This window comes from Cyanistes caeruleus, chromosome 2, assembly GCF_971803275.1.
Source record: "Cyanistes caeruleus chromosome 2, bCyaCae1.hap1.1, whole genome shotgun sequence".
Taxonomy (NCBI): Eukaryota; Metazoa; Chordata; class Aves; order Passeriformes; family Paridae; genus Cyanistes; species Cyanistes caeruleus.
This window is the reverse complement of record NC_141702.1, coordinates 15,941,923-15,958,877: the sequence shown is the minus strand read 5'-3', so window position 1 is coordinate 15,958,877 and position 16,955 is coordinate 15,941,923. Positions and strand designations below refer to the sequence as shown.

At 37.3% G+C, this 16,955-nt stretch overlaps 1 protein-coding gene across 3 annotated transcripts in view; it reads right to left on the bottom strand.

Moving 5' to 3' along the window:
* Positions 1-12,993: 12,993 nt before the first annotated feature.
* Positions 12,994-16,955, bottom strand: part of KIDINS220 (kinase D interacting substrate 220) — a 73,744-nt gene continuing 69,782 nt past the window's right edge. For all 3 annotated transcript variants that reach the window (XM_086875892.1, XM_086875893.1, XM_086875894.1), the window contains one exon: positions 12,994-15,391. In XM_086875892.1, the coding sequence (XP_086732018.1) occupies positions 14,123-15,391 (1,269 nt within the window). In that variant the 3' untranslated portion in view covers positions 12,994-14,122. The remainder of the gene's footprint in view (positions 15,392-16,955) is intronic.

Below are 16,955 nucleotides of genomic sequence, written 5' to 3'. Positions count from 1 at the left end.
CTCTTCTAATTCCACAGTATTTACAAACATAAATGCCACTTTCAGCTGGCCTTGCATCTCAATCAGAATATAAATTATTTTTATTTTTTTTTTCCATTGTGGAAATTATTTACACTATACACTATATAACCTATGGAAAATAAAATATTTTAGCCCTTGATAACTGTACCTCCTATAACAGGCTAAATTTAACATGTTCTAGGGAAAAATAAGAAAATTAGCCATAAAAATATTTCTTTAAAACTTTCTTTTGCAGGTACAATTGCTAGGAAAATTATGAATTAATCACCTTCACACACAATTGTAACACAATTCCTGCCAAGCATACAGTAACAACAAAATATTATCATAGGAAGCATGTAATTCGCTAAAAGCAGGGAGAACAAAAAAGTAGGTCAGCTTTGAGAACGTTTTTTGTTTTAGATTCCATGTTGGGGTTTATTAGATAGTGTTATTTCTTATTAAATCCTGTGTAATTTTAATATTTATGACCTCACATATGATTTATGGGGGTTACCAATACATATGTAAATAAGTAACAAGGAGCATTTTTAAATATTGTTTACATTACGAATAAAAAGTGGAGGTTTCTCCTTCAGAACTATATGCAGCAAAGAATAAAAAGAACTATGATTATGTTAAAAATAATAGACATGGTGAACAGAGTTTAGAAAAAATAACAGAGGAAAAGTGGGCTGACACTAAAACCAAGAGTTCAGTGATCTAAATTTCTCCATCTACCAGATTTTCCAATGAAAATCATTCACTAAGACAGTAACAGCAGGTTCTTTTGATATAAAAGTTTCAGTCTTACAAAGGAAAAACAGCTCAAAAAAAAAAAGTGCTATTTTTGAGGGCATTAATTCATGCAGTAACTCACAGGTTAGAGAGGGAGAAGATGTTGTCCTGGTGATCCAGCATTTTTCCAATCCTGAAAAACTGTACCTCTGTAGTACAAGTAGGAAGCATGACTGCAGTATGTGTGCAAGACCTAAGCAAACTTTCATTCTCTTAAGTTGGGTACCAACACCAAAGATAGTCCAGTACAGACTTCAGTGTAGAAGACAGTCATGGAAGATACACAAGGCTCTACTGACACCTAAATCTTTGCAACCTGGCTGCTCCTGATGCTTCAAACAGCTTTTTAAGTTCAGTCAGACTCATCATCTACATGAGCTGACCTAAAGGCATCAGACTGAAACACAGACATACCCAAAAACAAATGCCTAAGGGCTTCAGTGGAGGTATACTTGGAATTACTGCGTGACACAATCAATTTCTGGATATCTGTCCTTATCTTTGAGACAGTGTCATATGGGATCTAAGGGTAAATGTAAGGTAACAGTGTAGCAATTTGATATAATCATCACAGAAAAAGGTCTCAAAAGAAACACACTTCCAAAAAGATCTTCAGAGAGAGATGCCTCTAAGAAACTGAATGTTTTGCTGTAGAGATCTTTATAGACATTCTTCTGTTTTCTGGAGGGGAAAAAAAAAAAAAAAGCTTTATAAATGTAAAAATTTTAAGTTTTAAAAGTACTAGTTTACTATCTCTCTTAGTCTCTGAACTACTGCTGAAATGCACTTTTAATTTTTTGATCAACTGATGGTTTCCACAGCTTTCTTAAGCACTTAATTACAAGTCAGGAAAGAAAATTAATTCCATTAGATTCTTATAGAGTTGGTGAATGATTTAAGGTGTCCATGAAAACACTTATAAGCCACAAAAACTTCATACCTTTCCCTTCAAAGTTCTGGCATCTAAGCAGCTCAAACCAGTAATTTATCAGCTGTTGAAGGTGATGAAATAGGGCTTCACTGATGTGGGGGGGAAATACCATCTTGTGGTTAAGACTTTGAACTGGGACTATAAGACATAGCTCTTAGCCCTAATTTCCCAGAGAGTTTGTATGTGACCTCTGCAAGTCTTTTCACTCCTTCATGTTTCTATCCATCGGTAAAAATGGGGAATAGCATTCTCCCTCTCAGGAATTCTTATGAACTAGCATGTCTCATGCTGGGCTACCTTTGTAATGCTATCAATAGGAGTATCTTGGGCACTAAAATTGGTCATTTATCATGTGAAATTGTACCTGCCACAGACTCAAACAATTGCCAGCCAGGACTTGGGAGTTACATGGCCCAGAAGCCCTGCCAGAGTAGCATCATGTTTTACAGAGCATCAGTATCAATATCAACAGGAAAGATTCCACTGCAACAGGCCAAAGGATGGTCCTTACCCTGTTGGAAGCATTAATGTAGGTTCAAGCCCTGGGTTTGTTTGTATCACTAAGAAAAATGAGCCACTGGGCAGCCACTAATCTTAGGGTGAAGTAAAAGCAGTTTCTTTGGCCCAAATGCAAATCAGGTAACATGATTTTATGTCAAGTACTTGAATTCTTCCAAGATCCATACATTTAATTATCCATAACATTGATAACATGAATGCTAACACCCAACATGACAATAGGCTGGGCATGAGGTCACTGTGCAAAATACAGAAGCTGTACTTGTGATTGGACGTCTGCCCATCAAGTGCATGAACAAGGAGCTATTAATCTGATATGCAAAATATACTGGTTTGCTCCTGCATCTGAACTGACAGCCACTGTATCCCATACAACTGGAATGGTCTGGGGTATTGTTATCTTTGCCCCCACCCAGCTTTCTGTTGCCTGGCTCTTTCTATTTCAAAGTGGGACCTTTTTTGTATTTGAACTTTTATTCATGGACCAAGGGGGAATTTGGCAACTTTTTCTTTTTCGTGAGTATTTACATTGAGGCCTACTTCCTCAGTGAATTTCCCAGAAAGTCATATAGTTTGCCTGGTTTTCCTTTGGGAATCCCATCAGTGCTGAACACAGTGACAGCTGATGTTTGAAACAAATTTTAATTAATTAATTTAAAGTCTTCTGTGTATCAATAATTCTGTCCTTTGACATATGGAAGGTTCAGACAATAGCAAACTCTGAGATGCTACCAATAAGATTGCTAATTGAAGTACTAACCAAGAATGGCAGAACAGAACAGACCCCCACATGACCCTACTTTGAGATAACTGATGATCACTCCAGGTTTACCTTTTCCAGCAGTCTGCTTTCACTCCTTTGCATGGTTTGCTTAAGTTTCAATGATAAAAGTCTTACTGCAGTCAAACATCACATCTGCTGTATCCATCTTCTGCAGGTTGGTTACTCAGACACAGGAGGAAATAGGAGCAATTTGATAAGGGTCATTCCTGAACACTTAATATTAACTTTCAAACTTGCCCTTTAAACACCTGATGAATAATAAAAGCTTGATAAATCAAGTTCTTCCAGATGTCAAAGTAAAGATAGTTCCCCAGGCCCTCACTTTTTGCCTTGAATATGATTCCAGATACTCCTATCTTCTAGTAGCTGTATCTCCATGATACAGCTGTCTCTCCGTTTCTCCGTGAAAACTGATCATGGTTTAAAATTGTTTTAACTGGATCCGAAATTTCAACAGAAAGCACAGCTTGGCTGTACTGACTTGAGGCAGCCAAGTCAGGAAGGAAAAATAAGTATGCTTATGAGGGAAAGAAAAATAAGTATGTTTAAGTTACTGTCTGGACAAAAAACTCTTGGTATGCTAGACAAGTCCAAGCATTCAGAACCTCCCATTTCTGATCTCAGAAGTTGTTGTTTGTTTGTTTTTAATAATTATTGATTTCTTAGTATTGCAGAAATAATTTAGCTTCATAAGATAATTGGAAAGAAGAAAAATATACAAGCCAAACAGTTATGTGGAGTCAATTTATCTTCGATTTTTTTCTGCTCTGCTTGTTTCTTTTCAGAAAGCATTAAAAAGAAGGTCTTACAACAGATAAACATGAATGAATTTTGAAGATATTTTCTTCAGAATTTTCAAATCCAGATAATTCTAAGATATCTGCATTGAATACATTTCAGTACTACATTGCTCCAACATGGAAGATTTTAATGACTATACTCAGTAATTTTTTTTCCTGAAATCTCTCTAATTTAGCAGTGATTTACTTTCTTAGAAGTGTTGTTCATTTACATATTTATATTGTAATTGCACATGTTCCCAGGCAGATAGGAATTTTCAACCTTTGCACTACCCACGGCGTGTGTTCACACCACATCCTCACACATACTTCAGATACAGGTGCTGTGTCATCTCACTGGCTCCGCTACAGAACTCAGAGTTCTCAGAAAGACTTGCCCTTCGATGCAACCTATGAATATTTTTTTCTTCATTTTTAAATGTATATTTAAACATCTCCGTGCATTACTCTCAGCAACCTGGAAAGAGGTGTCAGAGTCCTCATTTTAAGACTGACAGATCAATCTTAGAAGCTCAGCAGCAACCCCCAGATTCTTGTGTGATGCAATAACTCTTGCTGAATATCAGCTCAGAGCCTGTTGGCTCTACTTTCAGCAGAGAAGAGCTTCACAACTATCTGCAGTGGAGACTCTCAAGGGTTGCCAAAGTTCTAATGAATTGCACCACTCTGGGCAAGTTCCACTGCAGACATGTCATAAGTCATCATCCTGTTTAGCAGTCTTTACAGATAGCATTGCTTGGCTACTAACATGGTCCTGGCTTGATCCTGTGAAGACAAAATCACTGCCTCTTACCATCCTGGTCATGAAAGAATGGTCTAGGAATGGGAGGCTACATAAAACTACATTCCCTAGTTAAAATAGAATTGCTTGGGAAGAGGGAAAGCTATAGGACTTCACTCTATCCAGAAAAGTGACAGTGGCAGTGACAGTCCTGAGTGTGGATTTCACCTGCTCTCCAAATGACGTTACAATCTGACAAGACATGAATATGAATGGCAATGCTGTAAACTCCATTGAGGTTCTATCCTGCAGTCCTAGCCCTGATCATTTGTTTCTTTTTCTTCTTCCTTTCTTTTTGTTTCTGCTGGTCTTCCACACTGGAAACAATTTAATTCAACCTAGAGAACCCCTGAGAACAGTAAATTGAACATGCGTGGCTGGTGCACCAAGGTAATGCTGCTATGTGGAGCAGACAATGGGATGGTTGAGCTTCTTCAGCTCCAACAGAAAGTATCTGGACACTCAGCCAAGAGAGAAGAAACAGAAGGCTTTTCAGAGCATTCTCGTGTGGAGCCCTTTATGCTCTTGATAAGGATCTCTCCCACAGCACAGGAACACTGGTGACTTAATCCTGGCAGAAACACCCAGTATTCACACTGAAATGGGAAGGGTGAGCAGACTAGAAAAGGTAAAGAATTCTTCATCAGATCAGAGATCAGATAGAGATGTTATTTTGAGATTTGTTACTGACAGATATAATAATAAAAAGAAAAAACCCCAAACACACCCCCCCCACCCCCACCAAAGAAAAATAAACTGAAGGTTATTTTTCCAGAAAGACTAGAAAGGAGCTCCTCACAGTAGGAGGATGACTAAGTACTCTGTCCAACTTTCCACAACCTGAAAAGATTCCTGAAGACAAAAACCTCTGACAGTTTTATGCCCTGAACTCCAGGGACTATTTAAAAATAGGTGATTTTTTCTTTCTTTTCATCTACTGTCCCTGAAACAAACAAATTTTAAAAAAATAAATTTTAAAAACCAAAAGCTGTTAACAGAACCTGGGCCAACCAATCTTACTATTTAGAAGCTAACTGATCTTTTATTTTAGAAGCCAGTTACTCAAGCGAAAGAGTTATGGTCCATCTCAGATGAGCAGTGGCAAGTGTCTGCTAAAGGACAATTAGTTCCAACAAAAGTAATCTGCATTTTTTCTGAAAGTCCAAATAAATTCAAGGATGAGAATAAAATAATTGTCCCCTTCCTATACTGGAAAATTACAGAAGTGAGACTACTTTCCTGAATTTGAATTTTAATCATAAATACCTTCTCTTGCAAATCTAGGATGAATCACCATTGTATTTTTTGCTTGAGAGTAAAGGGTCTATGCAGATAAATTAGTTCAATGGATCTCGGTTTTGTGAAGTACCACCAGGTGCTTAAAGAAACTACTGTACAAAGAAACCTGAAATTTGATGTGAAGACAAAAAATAAAAAATAAAAATTACTGAACACCGTAGCCATGGACAGCAAAATTAAAGACTCTGGTTCATATTAGCATATAAAAAGATCTGATGAAGCTGAGATAGTCTGTCATCAGATGGAGGAGAGGCAGAAGGTAGCACAGATGGTGAAAACAGAGGAAATTATTCATGGTTCCTCGTCACACCTTGAAAGAAGCTACTGAAAAGATGATGTTGAAAATTAAGACCAGAAGGCATCCTGGAACAACAAAACCTCCAAACCCTCCTTTATATTCCAAAAGTGTAAATATGTCCTGAGGTTAAATAGGCTTATGGTTTGATGATTTGTCTTTTATAGAAAATGAAAAAAATCAAGATTTCTTTTTATCTTTCAGAGTAAAAATATCTGAACACCAAAGGGTTGACTCTTGAGTCTTTAAAGAAATGTAGAACCTTTCAGATTACTTGAAAGCAAGTGCTAAAATGTCCTGCACATGACAGTATTTGCAGTGCCACTCAGACCTGCATGATCAAGCATAACTTAGAGAACCATGAGGAAAATTAACCCTTCCTGAGTGTGACTATAAAGTTCTACAATCTTAACAGACTCCTTAGAATGCAGATGAGCTGACAAGTGTCCTTATCCCATGAACAATCATTGCCTGATTATTTACCAGGAACAGATGCAAGGAAACAAAGAAGCAGATTTTTCCCCCTAAATAAAGTTCGAAGGTTTTTTCCATTGGCAGATATAAATTAGTGCACTTTATTTAGATGTGTCCACAATATCATCCACAATAATGGTATCAGATAAAATGCATTTTAAAACCAGCTTTATGTTCTGTGGATATGCATATCCTGTGAATTTTCCAGGATCTGAGGAAGAGGATGGAGAGAAGTGAGAGAAAAATTAATTGCAGAACTTAGAGCCAACCTAGGCTGTAAAACCTTGCTGGGGTAAAAACCCCACCAATTAAATATCCTCATCCAAGCAAAAAACACCACCACCACTGCAGTACAACAGCATTTTCTGCCATTGCTGAAGTGGAAAAAATTGCAGAGTACAGCAGTTCTGATGTTTTCAGGAAAAAGTTTGTGAAGGTAAGTCAGCAAAGAAAGCACCAACAACCAGTCAGGTGTTGAGGCAGAACTGAAACAGTTCCAAGCACACAATGTTGTCATGCACCAAACACAGGGAGTCGGGGCAAGACAGGACAGGAGCATGTCCAGCAATAAGGGAAAGCAAATATACCCCAAGTCCCAAATCACTGGCATGCCTAAAGCTAGAATCATTCAAAGCTAGAATCTTAGGTTTTGCCAAAAGGAGAGGATCATAAACAGGCTGCAAGATTTATAGTCAAACAGGGAACAAAAGGAGTATGGAAAAAAAAAAAAAAGCTCAGTAATGAGAAAAAGACAACTTTACAGGACTCTTCAGTTTAGATTTCAGGACTTCTTATTGTTTCAATGAACATAAAATAAAGGTGGTCTCTCAACAAAAGTCCATTTTGACATGCAGATAAATGCTCAGGACTCTCCTAAAAATACATATAATTCTGTACTCTACCACTGCTGAGGTGGGAAAGGATTTTTCATGTCTAAAATGAACCTAGGGAAGTTCTGCTGCCTCTCTAAAGTACTATAACAAATGAGAAAGATTTGATGGTATCACAATATGTAAACATATTCAAGAGTATGGATTGCTTTTAGCCAAGCACAAACCATCACATTATTTCAGAAGAAATATTCAAAACCAAAAAAGTTAAATCTCTGCTGATTGCTTCCCTGTGGTTTAATTAGTGAGGCAAGGCAGTAAGGCATCACAAAATTTCCATTTTAGTTTAACTGTTCCCCACAGTCAATATTTTATGCCTTTGTTTTTTTTTTTCTAGGTTCCAGGGACATATACAAACTATTCAAACTTTTCCTTTTGTTTTCTACCATGAGAAATCCTAGAGACAAAGAAAAATCTTATAATGGACCATAGCATTCCTTCCCTCCTCTTTCATAAACAATAAACTTAATGTACTCCAGTACTGATATACAGACACTCTGATTTAATCACAAAGATAATTCTGCAATCCAGGTTACTTCTGTAAGAAGCAACTAGGATATGCAATTTCAGTAGTCAGACCTGAAACATGAAAGAACCCTGAACACTTTGCTGTGTAATGGCAGCTCCAAGAATTCAGTATGCTTCCTTGCTGAAATCTCATCTTTAAAAGAAATATACATCAACTCTCTGTGAGAGACTGAAATGGGTAATGGCTTAAACACTGTAAAAATCATCAGAGGACTTCTGCCCACTCTAGCAAACTGAAGCTGTTCATCTTCGATGACCAGCGCAGGCCACCACACCCCGATTATGCCTACTGACCCGGAGTTTGGAAAGTGACAGACACTTGAGATAAGATAAAGTGCTATTGTCCAATCATCCCAGGTCTGGGAGAAGAATGTATCCACAAGTGATCCTGGAGAGAGACTGGAATGCTGATAGCTCAAACATTCAGGAGCAAGCTGGCAATGTGCAAAGTACCCGCCCAGGTGCAGGGGGTGAGCACACCTCTACAGGCTACAGCTGGTGTTGAACAAGATAAGGAAAGGGGCAAACCCTCAGGCTGGGGGAAATGTCTTCTTGTCCTTACTGAAGTGAACTCAGCTGTGGTAACTCCCTTGCCGGGGAAGTACCGGGACATTCGCACTCAGCCTGAAGGTTTTTATCTCTGCTGATGGGCCATGATGGACTATACTGGGCAGACAGCTGATAGAAAGCTCAAAGGTCTCAGAAGGTGTCCAAGGCTTCCAAAGTGTCCCGTGAACCACATTAATCCATAATCATCTTCCAGTGTGAAACTCCCCACCCCAGGAGAGGTACCTGGGCATTCCCATTCCCACCTGAACCTGAGTTGACAAAAACTCAATAGATGTAGTGTTTTAGGGGGTTCTGTGTGACTTCTTCCACTACCTGATGGTCTGCAACCACGACTTTAACCAATGGACACTATAATTGCAACTGCCAACTGTTGTAAGGATGCCTTTTGGTGGTGAGAATCTTCTACACCTGTTCCTTCCTTATACATTTTTAAAGCATATATTGTCATATTAATTATAGATAATAATAACCAAAATGGCTATATACCTGATTTCCATTGCAACCAAATTGTTCTGCAATAAATCCTACGTTTATTTAGAAACCAACCATTTAGTGTCTTTCACTTTAAACCGCCCTAAGGAATCCATTAACATGAATCTGCGTTACCCTTGACTTTCTGGGGATGAGTTGTAACACGCTCAATTATAACCTTTGTTACATAAAATGTCATACGATCTCTCACCTGTCTTTTGTTTCCTCCAGAAGACTTTGTTCTTCTAAAATATCCCAGGGATTTTTTTTTCCTTCCCCTTAGAAGAAGGTGACCCCAAGATAACGATAAACTAAGAGAAGGAAATTGGCCAACAGAACTTCCTTTAGAAGTTTATCCACTGTCACCATCACAACAATCTCGGGAATAGAACATCACCTGTTAATTCTTTTTTAAGGCCCAAACATTTGGTGTTGTCAGTATCAGTCTTCTACAATCATTTGTGACTGCAAAAACCATTGCTAACAACCCTGTAGTTCTATTCTTACTTCACGGAAGACAGGGCATAAATTTCTCAGCCAAAACTTCACCAAAATATTAAGTGTATCAGAGGAATCAGACCCACACATGAAAATATAAATGTTAGATTCAAAGCTTGGAAAGATGATGTAATATTTACACTATGATTTTTTTTCAAGCACCCATTTTCTCTTTTTTTCCCTTCTGTTTGTTAAAATTCAGAAACCTGTGAGAGTATGTCTATCTTTGAAACTGTTCTGTTTTCCCAAGAAGATAGATTCCAAGTAAAATTTTTGCCCACCCTGCCCTTAATCTAATGAAATGGGCCCTAAAAGAAAGATAACTGAAATCAAGAAAATAGGATGCACAAGGCTGCCAGAAAACAGTGTGTAAGTTTAGCATAGTCTTTCCAGTCATGTCTGCTTAACTGGAATTGGAATTTTGCTCTAAGTCCTCCTTACTACAGATCCTATACAGCACAGAAAAGACCAAAATCCCAAAGGCAGTCTTTATGTCATACCAATTTCTACAATGTTTTTCACTCGTGTCTGAAAATTCACTAACTAGTATGAATATTTCTATTTTACAACTATTGTAGTTTTCATTTATGAAACCCCAAATATTCAGGCATGATTTTTCCTTGGCAGTTTCTTAGGAATGTGTTTAGAAACTTAAACAAACCTGCAAAAGATGATAAAGCTCATCAAAATGATCAAAGCCACAGGGTACAACATGATGAACTGTGGCTCCTCTCCTTGTGTTACCCTGCAGTCTTACAAAGAACTTCCCATATTCTTACAGCGAGGTCCAGAAAGCTTCCCTTGAGAGTTGCACATGTAAAAAAGAGGCTTTGTGGATTCTGTTGACAGAAGTGAACAGTTGAGCCCCAGACCACAAGACAAACCACCTATTTTCAGCATTCTGTATAAACCCATGCTAAGTGCGTCTCAGGAAAATTTCCAAAGATTACATAAATAAAAAAAGGGGAAGAAACCCAAAAATTTAACAGTATTTGAAAAGTTAAGAAAGATAGGGTCTGAAAACTTAACAGCATCCCATACCTATTCCGCTGTCTTTGCAAAGTCACACAGGGCGATCAGATATCCCAGAGCGACCAGGACAGGCACAAACTGAAAGCTTTTTTTTCAGATCTCCAAGAATTTTACCAGACCATTATTTTAATTCAAGTTTTACAAATGAAATGTAAGAATTTCCCTCTCCCACTTCCTCAGAAACTGCAACTCCGGAAAAGGTTGGCAAATAGCCACAAGAGTCTCATATAAAACCAGGAATGTTACTTGCATCCAACTTTTCCTTCCAAAAGTGGTTTATTTTCACCCTACCATGCAATCTTATCCAGGCATCATAACATGAGGACAAGACAAACTGTGCTCTTAAGATTCAGCTAGACAAAGTAGTCATGGTTTCAAGTTCCTGTACATTCAGCCATCCAAAATTAGAGTGGATACATAAACTATCATTACAAGAGTTCTGGAAAGCAGTGACTACCAGAAATAAGTTGCAGTTGTCTTACTGTTTAATACTTTTCATTCATTTCCATTTTCCATGGAACTCTTGGGTTCCATGATTCCCACAAGTCACAGAGGTAACATTAAATATTTCAACACTGGAAATTGTTTATGGTTTCTTAACTCAAAAAATTGTGCAACTATGCAAGCAAGTAGTCATAGAAACTGTGGTAGAGAAAAAAAACAAGTTTCAGCTAGGAAAGCGTATTTTTAATTTATGCAGTGTATTTTTAATTCTTGCAAATCTTATCCCATTATATTCTACATGTGAAAAAACCATTAAACATTTACAGTAACTGACATATATTTCTGTTATGTACTAAAGGACACTTACTACTCTGTTGTATTAAGTATTCCATTTCCTTGTTTTCTCCTCTCTCCCTTTATCACACTAGCACAGTTTCTTCTGTTAGCTTATGAACACCTGTATTAAAAAAAAAAACTTAAAAGAAAAATTCACTCTGTGTAGTTATTTTTATGCAAGTAGATTCTGGGAGTCAGCTATATTTACTGTCCTGTTACAATCCAGCTTCTATGGCATGCTGTTCTTAAACTGGCTATGAAGCATTCATATTTCCCAATTCTAGGAAAGCATTAAATAAGAAGTCCATGAACACATTTGATGATATAAACTACAGCCTGCATTCCTACATAATGCAGTTAAAGCAGTCCATGAAACTGGACAGAACCACTGTTAGGAACTGAAATGACTTTAGGCACCCATATCCCATGTGTGGCATGGATCAACATATCCCAAGGGAGAATTGCAGTAAGTCCTTTGCCATCTTACACAGACACTTTCTTTTAACTATTGCTTCCTAGTGATGGTAAGCAATTTCACTGGTATTAGTGAACACAAGACAGAAACACTGAAAAGTTTTCCGCTCAACCACCTCTTTCATCCCAATGTCAGTATTTTATGAAGACTTGAGGGATAAAACTTTCAGGAAGAAAAATACCTCAAAACCATATGACAATTTGTCATTCATCTATTTGGAGGACTTAAGATAAAATGATTCAAAATAATTGGTATATTTTGTCAATACTGTATGTCTAAATGAAGAAGGCTACACTTGTCTTCCCTTACAAAACAATTATGTTTCTGTCAAAAGCTTTTACATCCCAAAAATGTCTCAAAGTAATGTATTCTTATTTTTAAGATGAAGAACACAACCCAAAAAACTATTCCCAAACACTTGGCAAAGTATAATGAAGCGACACAAGCTTTGGGGGCTTCTTATTTTGTTTTGAGAGGCTTTTTGGCTGAACTATTACTCTAATAGTGCACACAAGTTTCCAGTACTTCTGTAACACTCTAATGAGTAAATTTTAATTCAACCAAATAACACACCAACCAAATCCAGAAATAGGCAGACCACATCTCCAGTCCTCTAAGTGTAAGACACCCATGGAATTAAAAAAAAAGAGAGCCTAGATAAAGGCAGAAACACTTCTGTTGACTCTGGCATAGAAATGCATCTTCTTGATTTGGAAAACAAAGGCCAAGCCCACAAGGTCCCTTGGGAAGCATCTGGTTGGAGATGCACTGGGACACAAGCAAAGCTGTGCAGAGTTACCAGCACATGTGACTGCCAAAACAGCAGGAATATTGCTCAGGACTAGCGATGGGTCCACTTCTCCACAGCTCATAGCACTTCATTTAGAAATGTCTGCTTTGGCAATTTCTTTTATCAAATATATTTTTATGCTTATTTAGTATTAAATTAAAAATTATATTGTTTTAACACATTTTAAAAAATTGAATCTGTGAAGTACTTTAACCATAACAACATGGATTTAACATATTTATCAAGTGAAGAAACAAAATACTGCAAATAAAAAGAAATTTGGACACAAGCCCAACATGCATTTATTGTTTATTTTCTTTCTACTAGCAGAGTCTAGCTTGAACAATTCCTTCTCAAAACCATGCAGATTTCACTGGACAGTACAAGTATTTGCTATAACATCATTCAGGTACATCACACAGATGATAAAAAAAATCTTCAAAGACTGTACTTCAGAAATAAAGAAGCTGGAGTACAGCTTTGACAAGATTCCAAAAGGTATGCATTAGTTTTAAAATGTTTATTTTAAACACTGCTTATTTTTCTTTCCATTACCAAATGATAAACACTGTACCAAGGAAAAACCACGCACAGCCACAAATGCTTCATAAATTCAAACATCATATTCATACTTTATCCTTACAATATTTTAATGTGGTGGTTGCATCCACTGAGACCATCTATTCAGTGACTGCAAAACTGCGTACCTAAAATAAATAATGGATCCACTAAGTCAATTATAAGGTATTACCTTATAAATAACTGCCAATTCCAGTGACACATAAAGACAACGTCCCTTACAAACTTTGTCACCACTCTACCCAAAGTTCACAAATTCAACAGTAACTACTGAACATACAGAGAGCAAAAGCGTACATATAGCCAAACAAGTACCTTAACACTCAAATTTCAATGTATGTAATTTATGTTGCACACATTAATTCATAAATTAATGCAAAGTTTGGTAAGGGTGTCACAGATATTTGATGTTCTGGCAATCAAATGGCAAGGATGGATAGTATTAACTTTACTTGCAACAGGGAGAATTAACAGAATGTTTAGATAGGATAAGTAATATATATCCCAAGAGAAAAGAAAAATCACATTGTACTTTTCATAATTAAACCATACTTCTGTAAAATCTGCCCCTGACCAAACCTTTGCACAGTCTTTTAACAAAGAACTGATCTTCCATGCTGAGAGCTACTGCTTTTATATGTAGGGAAGGTCTGAATTAGTTTGCTTCTTGTAGAAATTACTCCTCCTTTCAGAGAACATGACTGAAAATCATCTAGGCCTTCCTTTACAATATTGAAAGCTTGAACTACAGAGATTAATATAACCACAGACTGACAAGGAATTCCAAGCTACAATTCATGAGCATATTCTTTTTAATCTGGTTGCTCTTCAGAGAATACTCTCTCTCTCTTCTCCAAAACCAGCCCCCTCTGAGGCTGCAACAGTGTGGAGCTCTGATGAATCTTTTGAAAGCCTGGTATAACTTGAACGCTGGCCCCGCTTGTGAGCAACCGTCTTCAGGTTCTCATTCTGAACTGCAGTTGAATTGGAACCTGAGCCAGGGTGCAGGATAATTTGAGATGGATCTCTGATACCTTGTATTTCTTCAAAATTTTGATTAGCTCGATTGCTTGGAGCACTGTTGTTATTTAAAGTGACTGTACTAGGGGTTCTGTTTAAATTATAGACTTTCTGGCAGGCTGGCCAGCTCTCTTCGGGGCTACTTGCTATCAGGCTGCTTTCAGAAGGGCTCTTCTTATCTTCTGAGCAAATAGACATGCGAACCACAGCTGGATCTTGAAGGCCACTAAGGCTGTGTGGAATTCCTCTTTTTGCACTGTGACTGTCATCTTCAAGCTCAATGAGATTTGCCTTTTCAAGCTGTGAATCATCTGCTCCTTCATTGTGGAGGGAATGATTTGGAGAACTTTCATTGGATCTTACACCAGAGTCAGATGAATCTTTCTTATCTAAAAGGGCATCTGTCAAATACTCTTTTGCTTTGATGAAGGTTCTAATCGGCTCAGAACCATGTTCTGGAGATTTGGGCTGCTTGTCTATTTTGATATCTGTTTTCTTATCTTTGCCTTCCTTAAGAAGTGGAGTATTATCTGATTCTTCAGTTCCTGACTCATCTTCATCACTGGGAAGTTTCTGATACCGGAGAGTAACTCCCTTAAGCTTTAAATCTGCAGCCTGGAAAATACTTGTTCTTTCCAAAGACTTCTTTCCTGGGAGAAGCTTGGAACCAGACTGATCAGATTTTTCATCTTCTTCAGTAATGGGATCCAAAGGAGATGCATCATTAGTAGAAACACCCGAAGTACTGTAATCAACATCATTCCTCTTCAGCAAAAAGGACTTTCTTCCATCATCTTGTTTCTGTTCACCATCTTTTCCTTTTTCTTGTTCTGCACTGGAGTGCAAGGAGCCCCCTGATGTGCTCTGGCCCATATAGAAAGCACTTGAGCTATGGGGGGAGGACCTCCCACTGACTGTGGTAGAATTGGCACCTCCTTCTAACTGTGACATTTGAGCAATATACTCTCTATATGCATCTCTGTATTCTGCCTGAACCTTGTCTGTAAGCTTTGATATTTCAATACTAGAATCTTGAGAGTTAAGACTTGAAAGACTTGGAGTTCTACGAGTTTGTGACTGGAAAAAAAGAGGAGAGAAAGGCCACAGTTAAATGACCTATTTATTTTTACTTTTATCAATCTTAAATGAAATAACTCAGAGCATAAAATATGTACTTAAATTATTCTTTTTGTTGCTGCAAATAAGATTATGCAAGTGAAATTATAAACACTATAATTAAAATATGCTTACTATAAACATATACATGGAATCACAAACACATACTAAACTTAGAAAATATTCTTATTGCTGGTTCCCATCATGGAAAATTTCCACAAAACAAGCATTTTATCCAGTACATTTGAGACTCTTTTGAGTACATAATTATAAAAACTGGATTTGTATATCAAGATGGACTTTTCTATATACTTCATACATTTACAAAATTTGCATTTTGTATTAGAAAGACAGCAAAAATTCATCTAAATGTTGAAAATCTATCAAAAACATTTTCAAAAGACCCCCACCATACATACTTCAATATATCCTGGCAAAATTCCATTGCATATATCTGATTTCAAAAAATCAGTTTTCTGACAAACAGCCCTCTTTGCCCCCATGCCTGTTTTTAGAATTTGGTTTTATTTCTCACTACCCAACTCTGATTTCATTGGTAACAAATTAAACTAATTTCCCCAAGTGCAGTCTGTTTTGTCAGTGACAGTTCCTGGTGAGCGATCTCTCCCTGCCCTTATCTTGTCCCACAAGCCTTCCATTATATTTCCTCTCCCCTGCCCAGCTGAGGAAGGCAGTGATACAGAAACTTTGGTGGGCACCTAGCATCCAGCCAGGGTCAACTTACCACAACAGTGAAGCTGCAATACTAATCAGTACTGACTTAAAGAATTCTAACAGGTGAATTAAAATGTTTTTTTATTTACAAACTACCTTTCTCATTCCTCTGATTCAATTTCAATAAATATATAGGCATCAGAAGCACTGTTTATTCAAATACATCAATTGTGTAAAGCCACTTTGGTCTAGAAAAAGCATACATTGATGCTCCATGGAAAGGGCAGTAAGGATAATTAGTATCCTAGAAACATACACGAGTGTGCATGCACACACTCAGAAGTATCTGGGATAGAAATCTATCTCTGGGATATATATCCCAAACCCACTTTCATAATATTAATTATTAAAAGTATCACCAATAGTATAGGACTCCCTGGTGTCTTTTTATTTTGTTGCACCTTTGAGATTTTATAATTTACTTTTGGAGATGAAAAGGGTCCACCCCACTGGGTTCCCTGTTTCTTCTTTTTTTTTAATTCTAACCAATTCGCCACCAACTGATTTGTCTTATTTCTTCAGGATAGACAAATGAAAATCCAACACTTCAGGTGGTCTCATAAGATGCAGAAGAAAACAGACCACAACCTATTGGAGAAGGATGTCAGTTCTGGAATCTATGAACAGGTTATGCATTGTAAGGACAAAGTTTTGATGCTATAGAGCACTGTAGTTGTCTATTTTCAGATACCTAACAAAAGTATTTGTTGAATGGGCTAATCTCTGGTTAGCACATAGCTAAAATATTTCATACACAAAGCCTGAATAACACAAAAATACAGAAACCGTG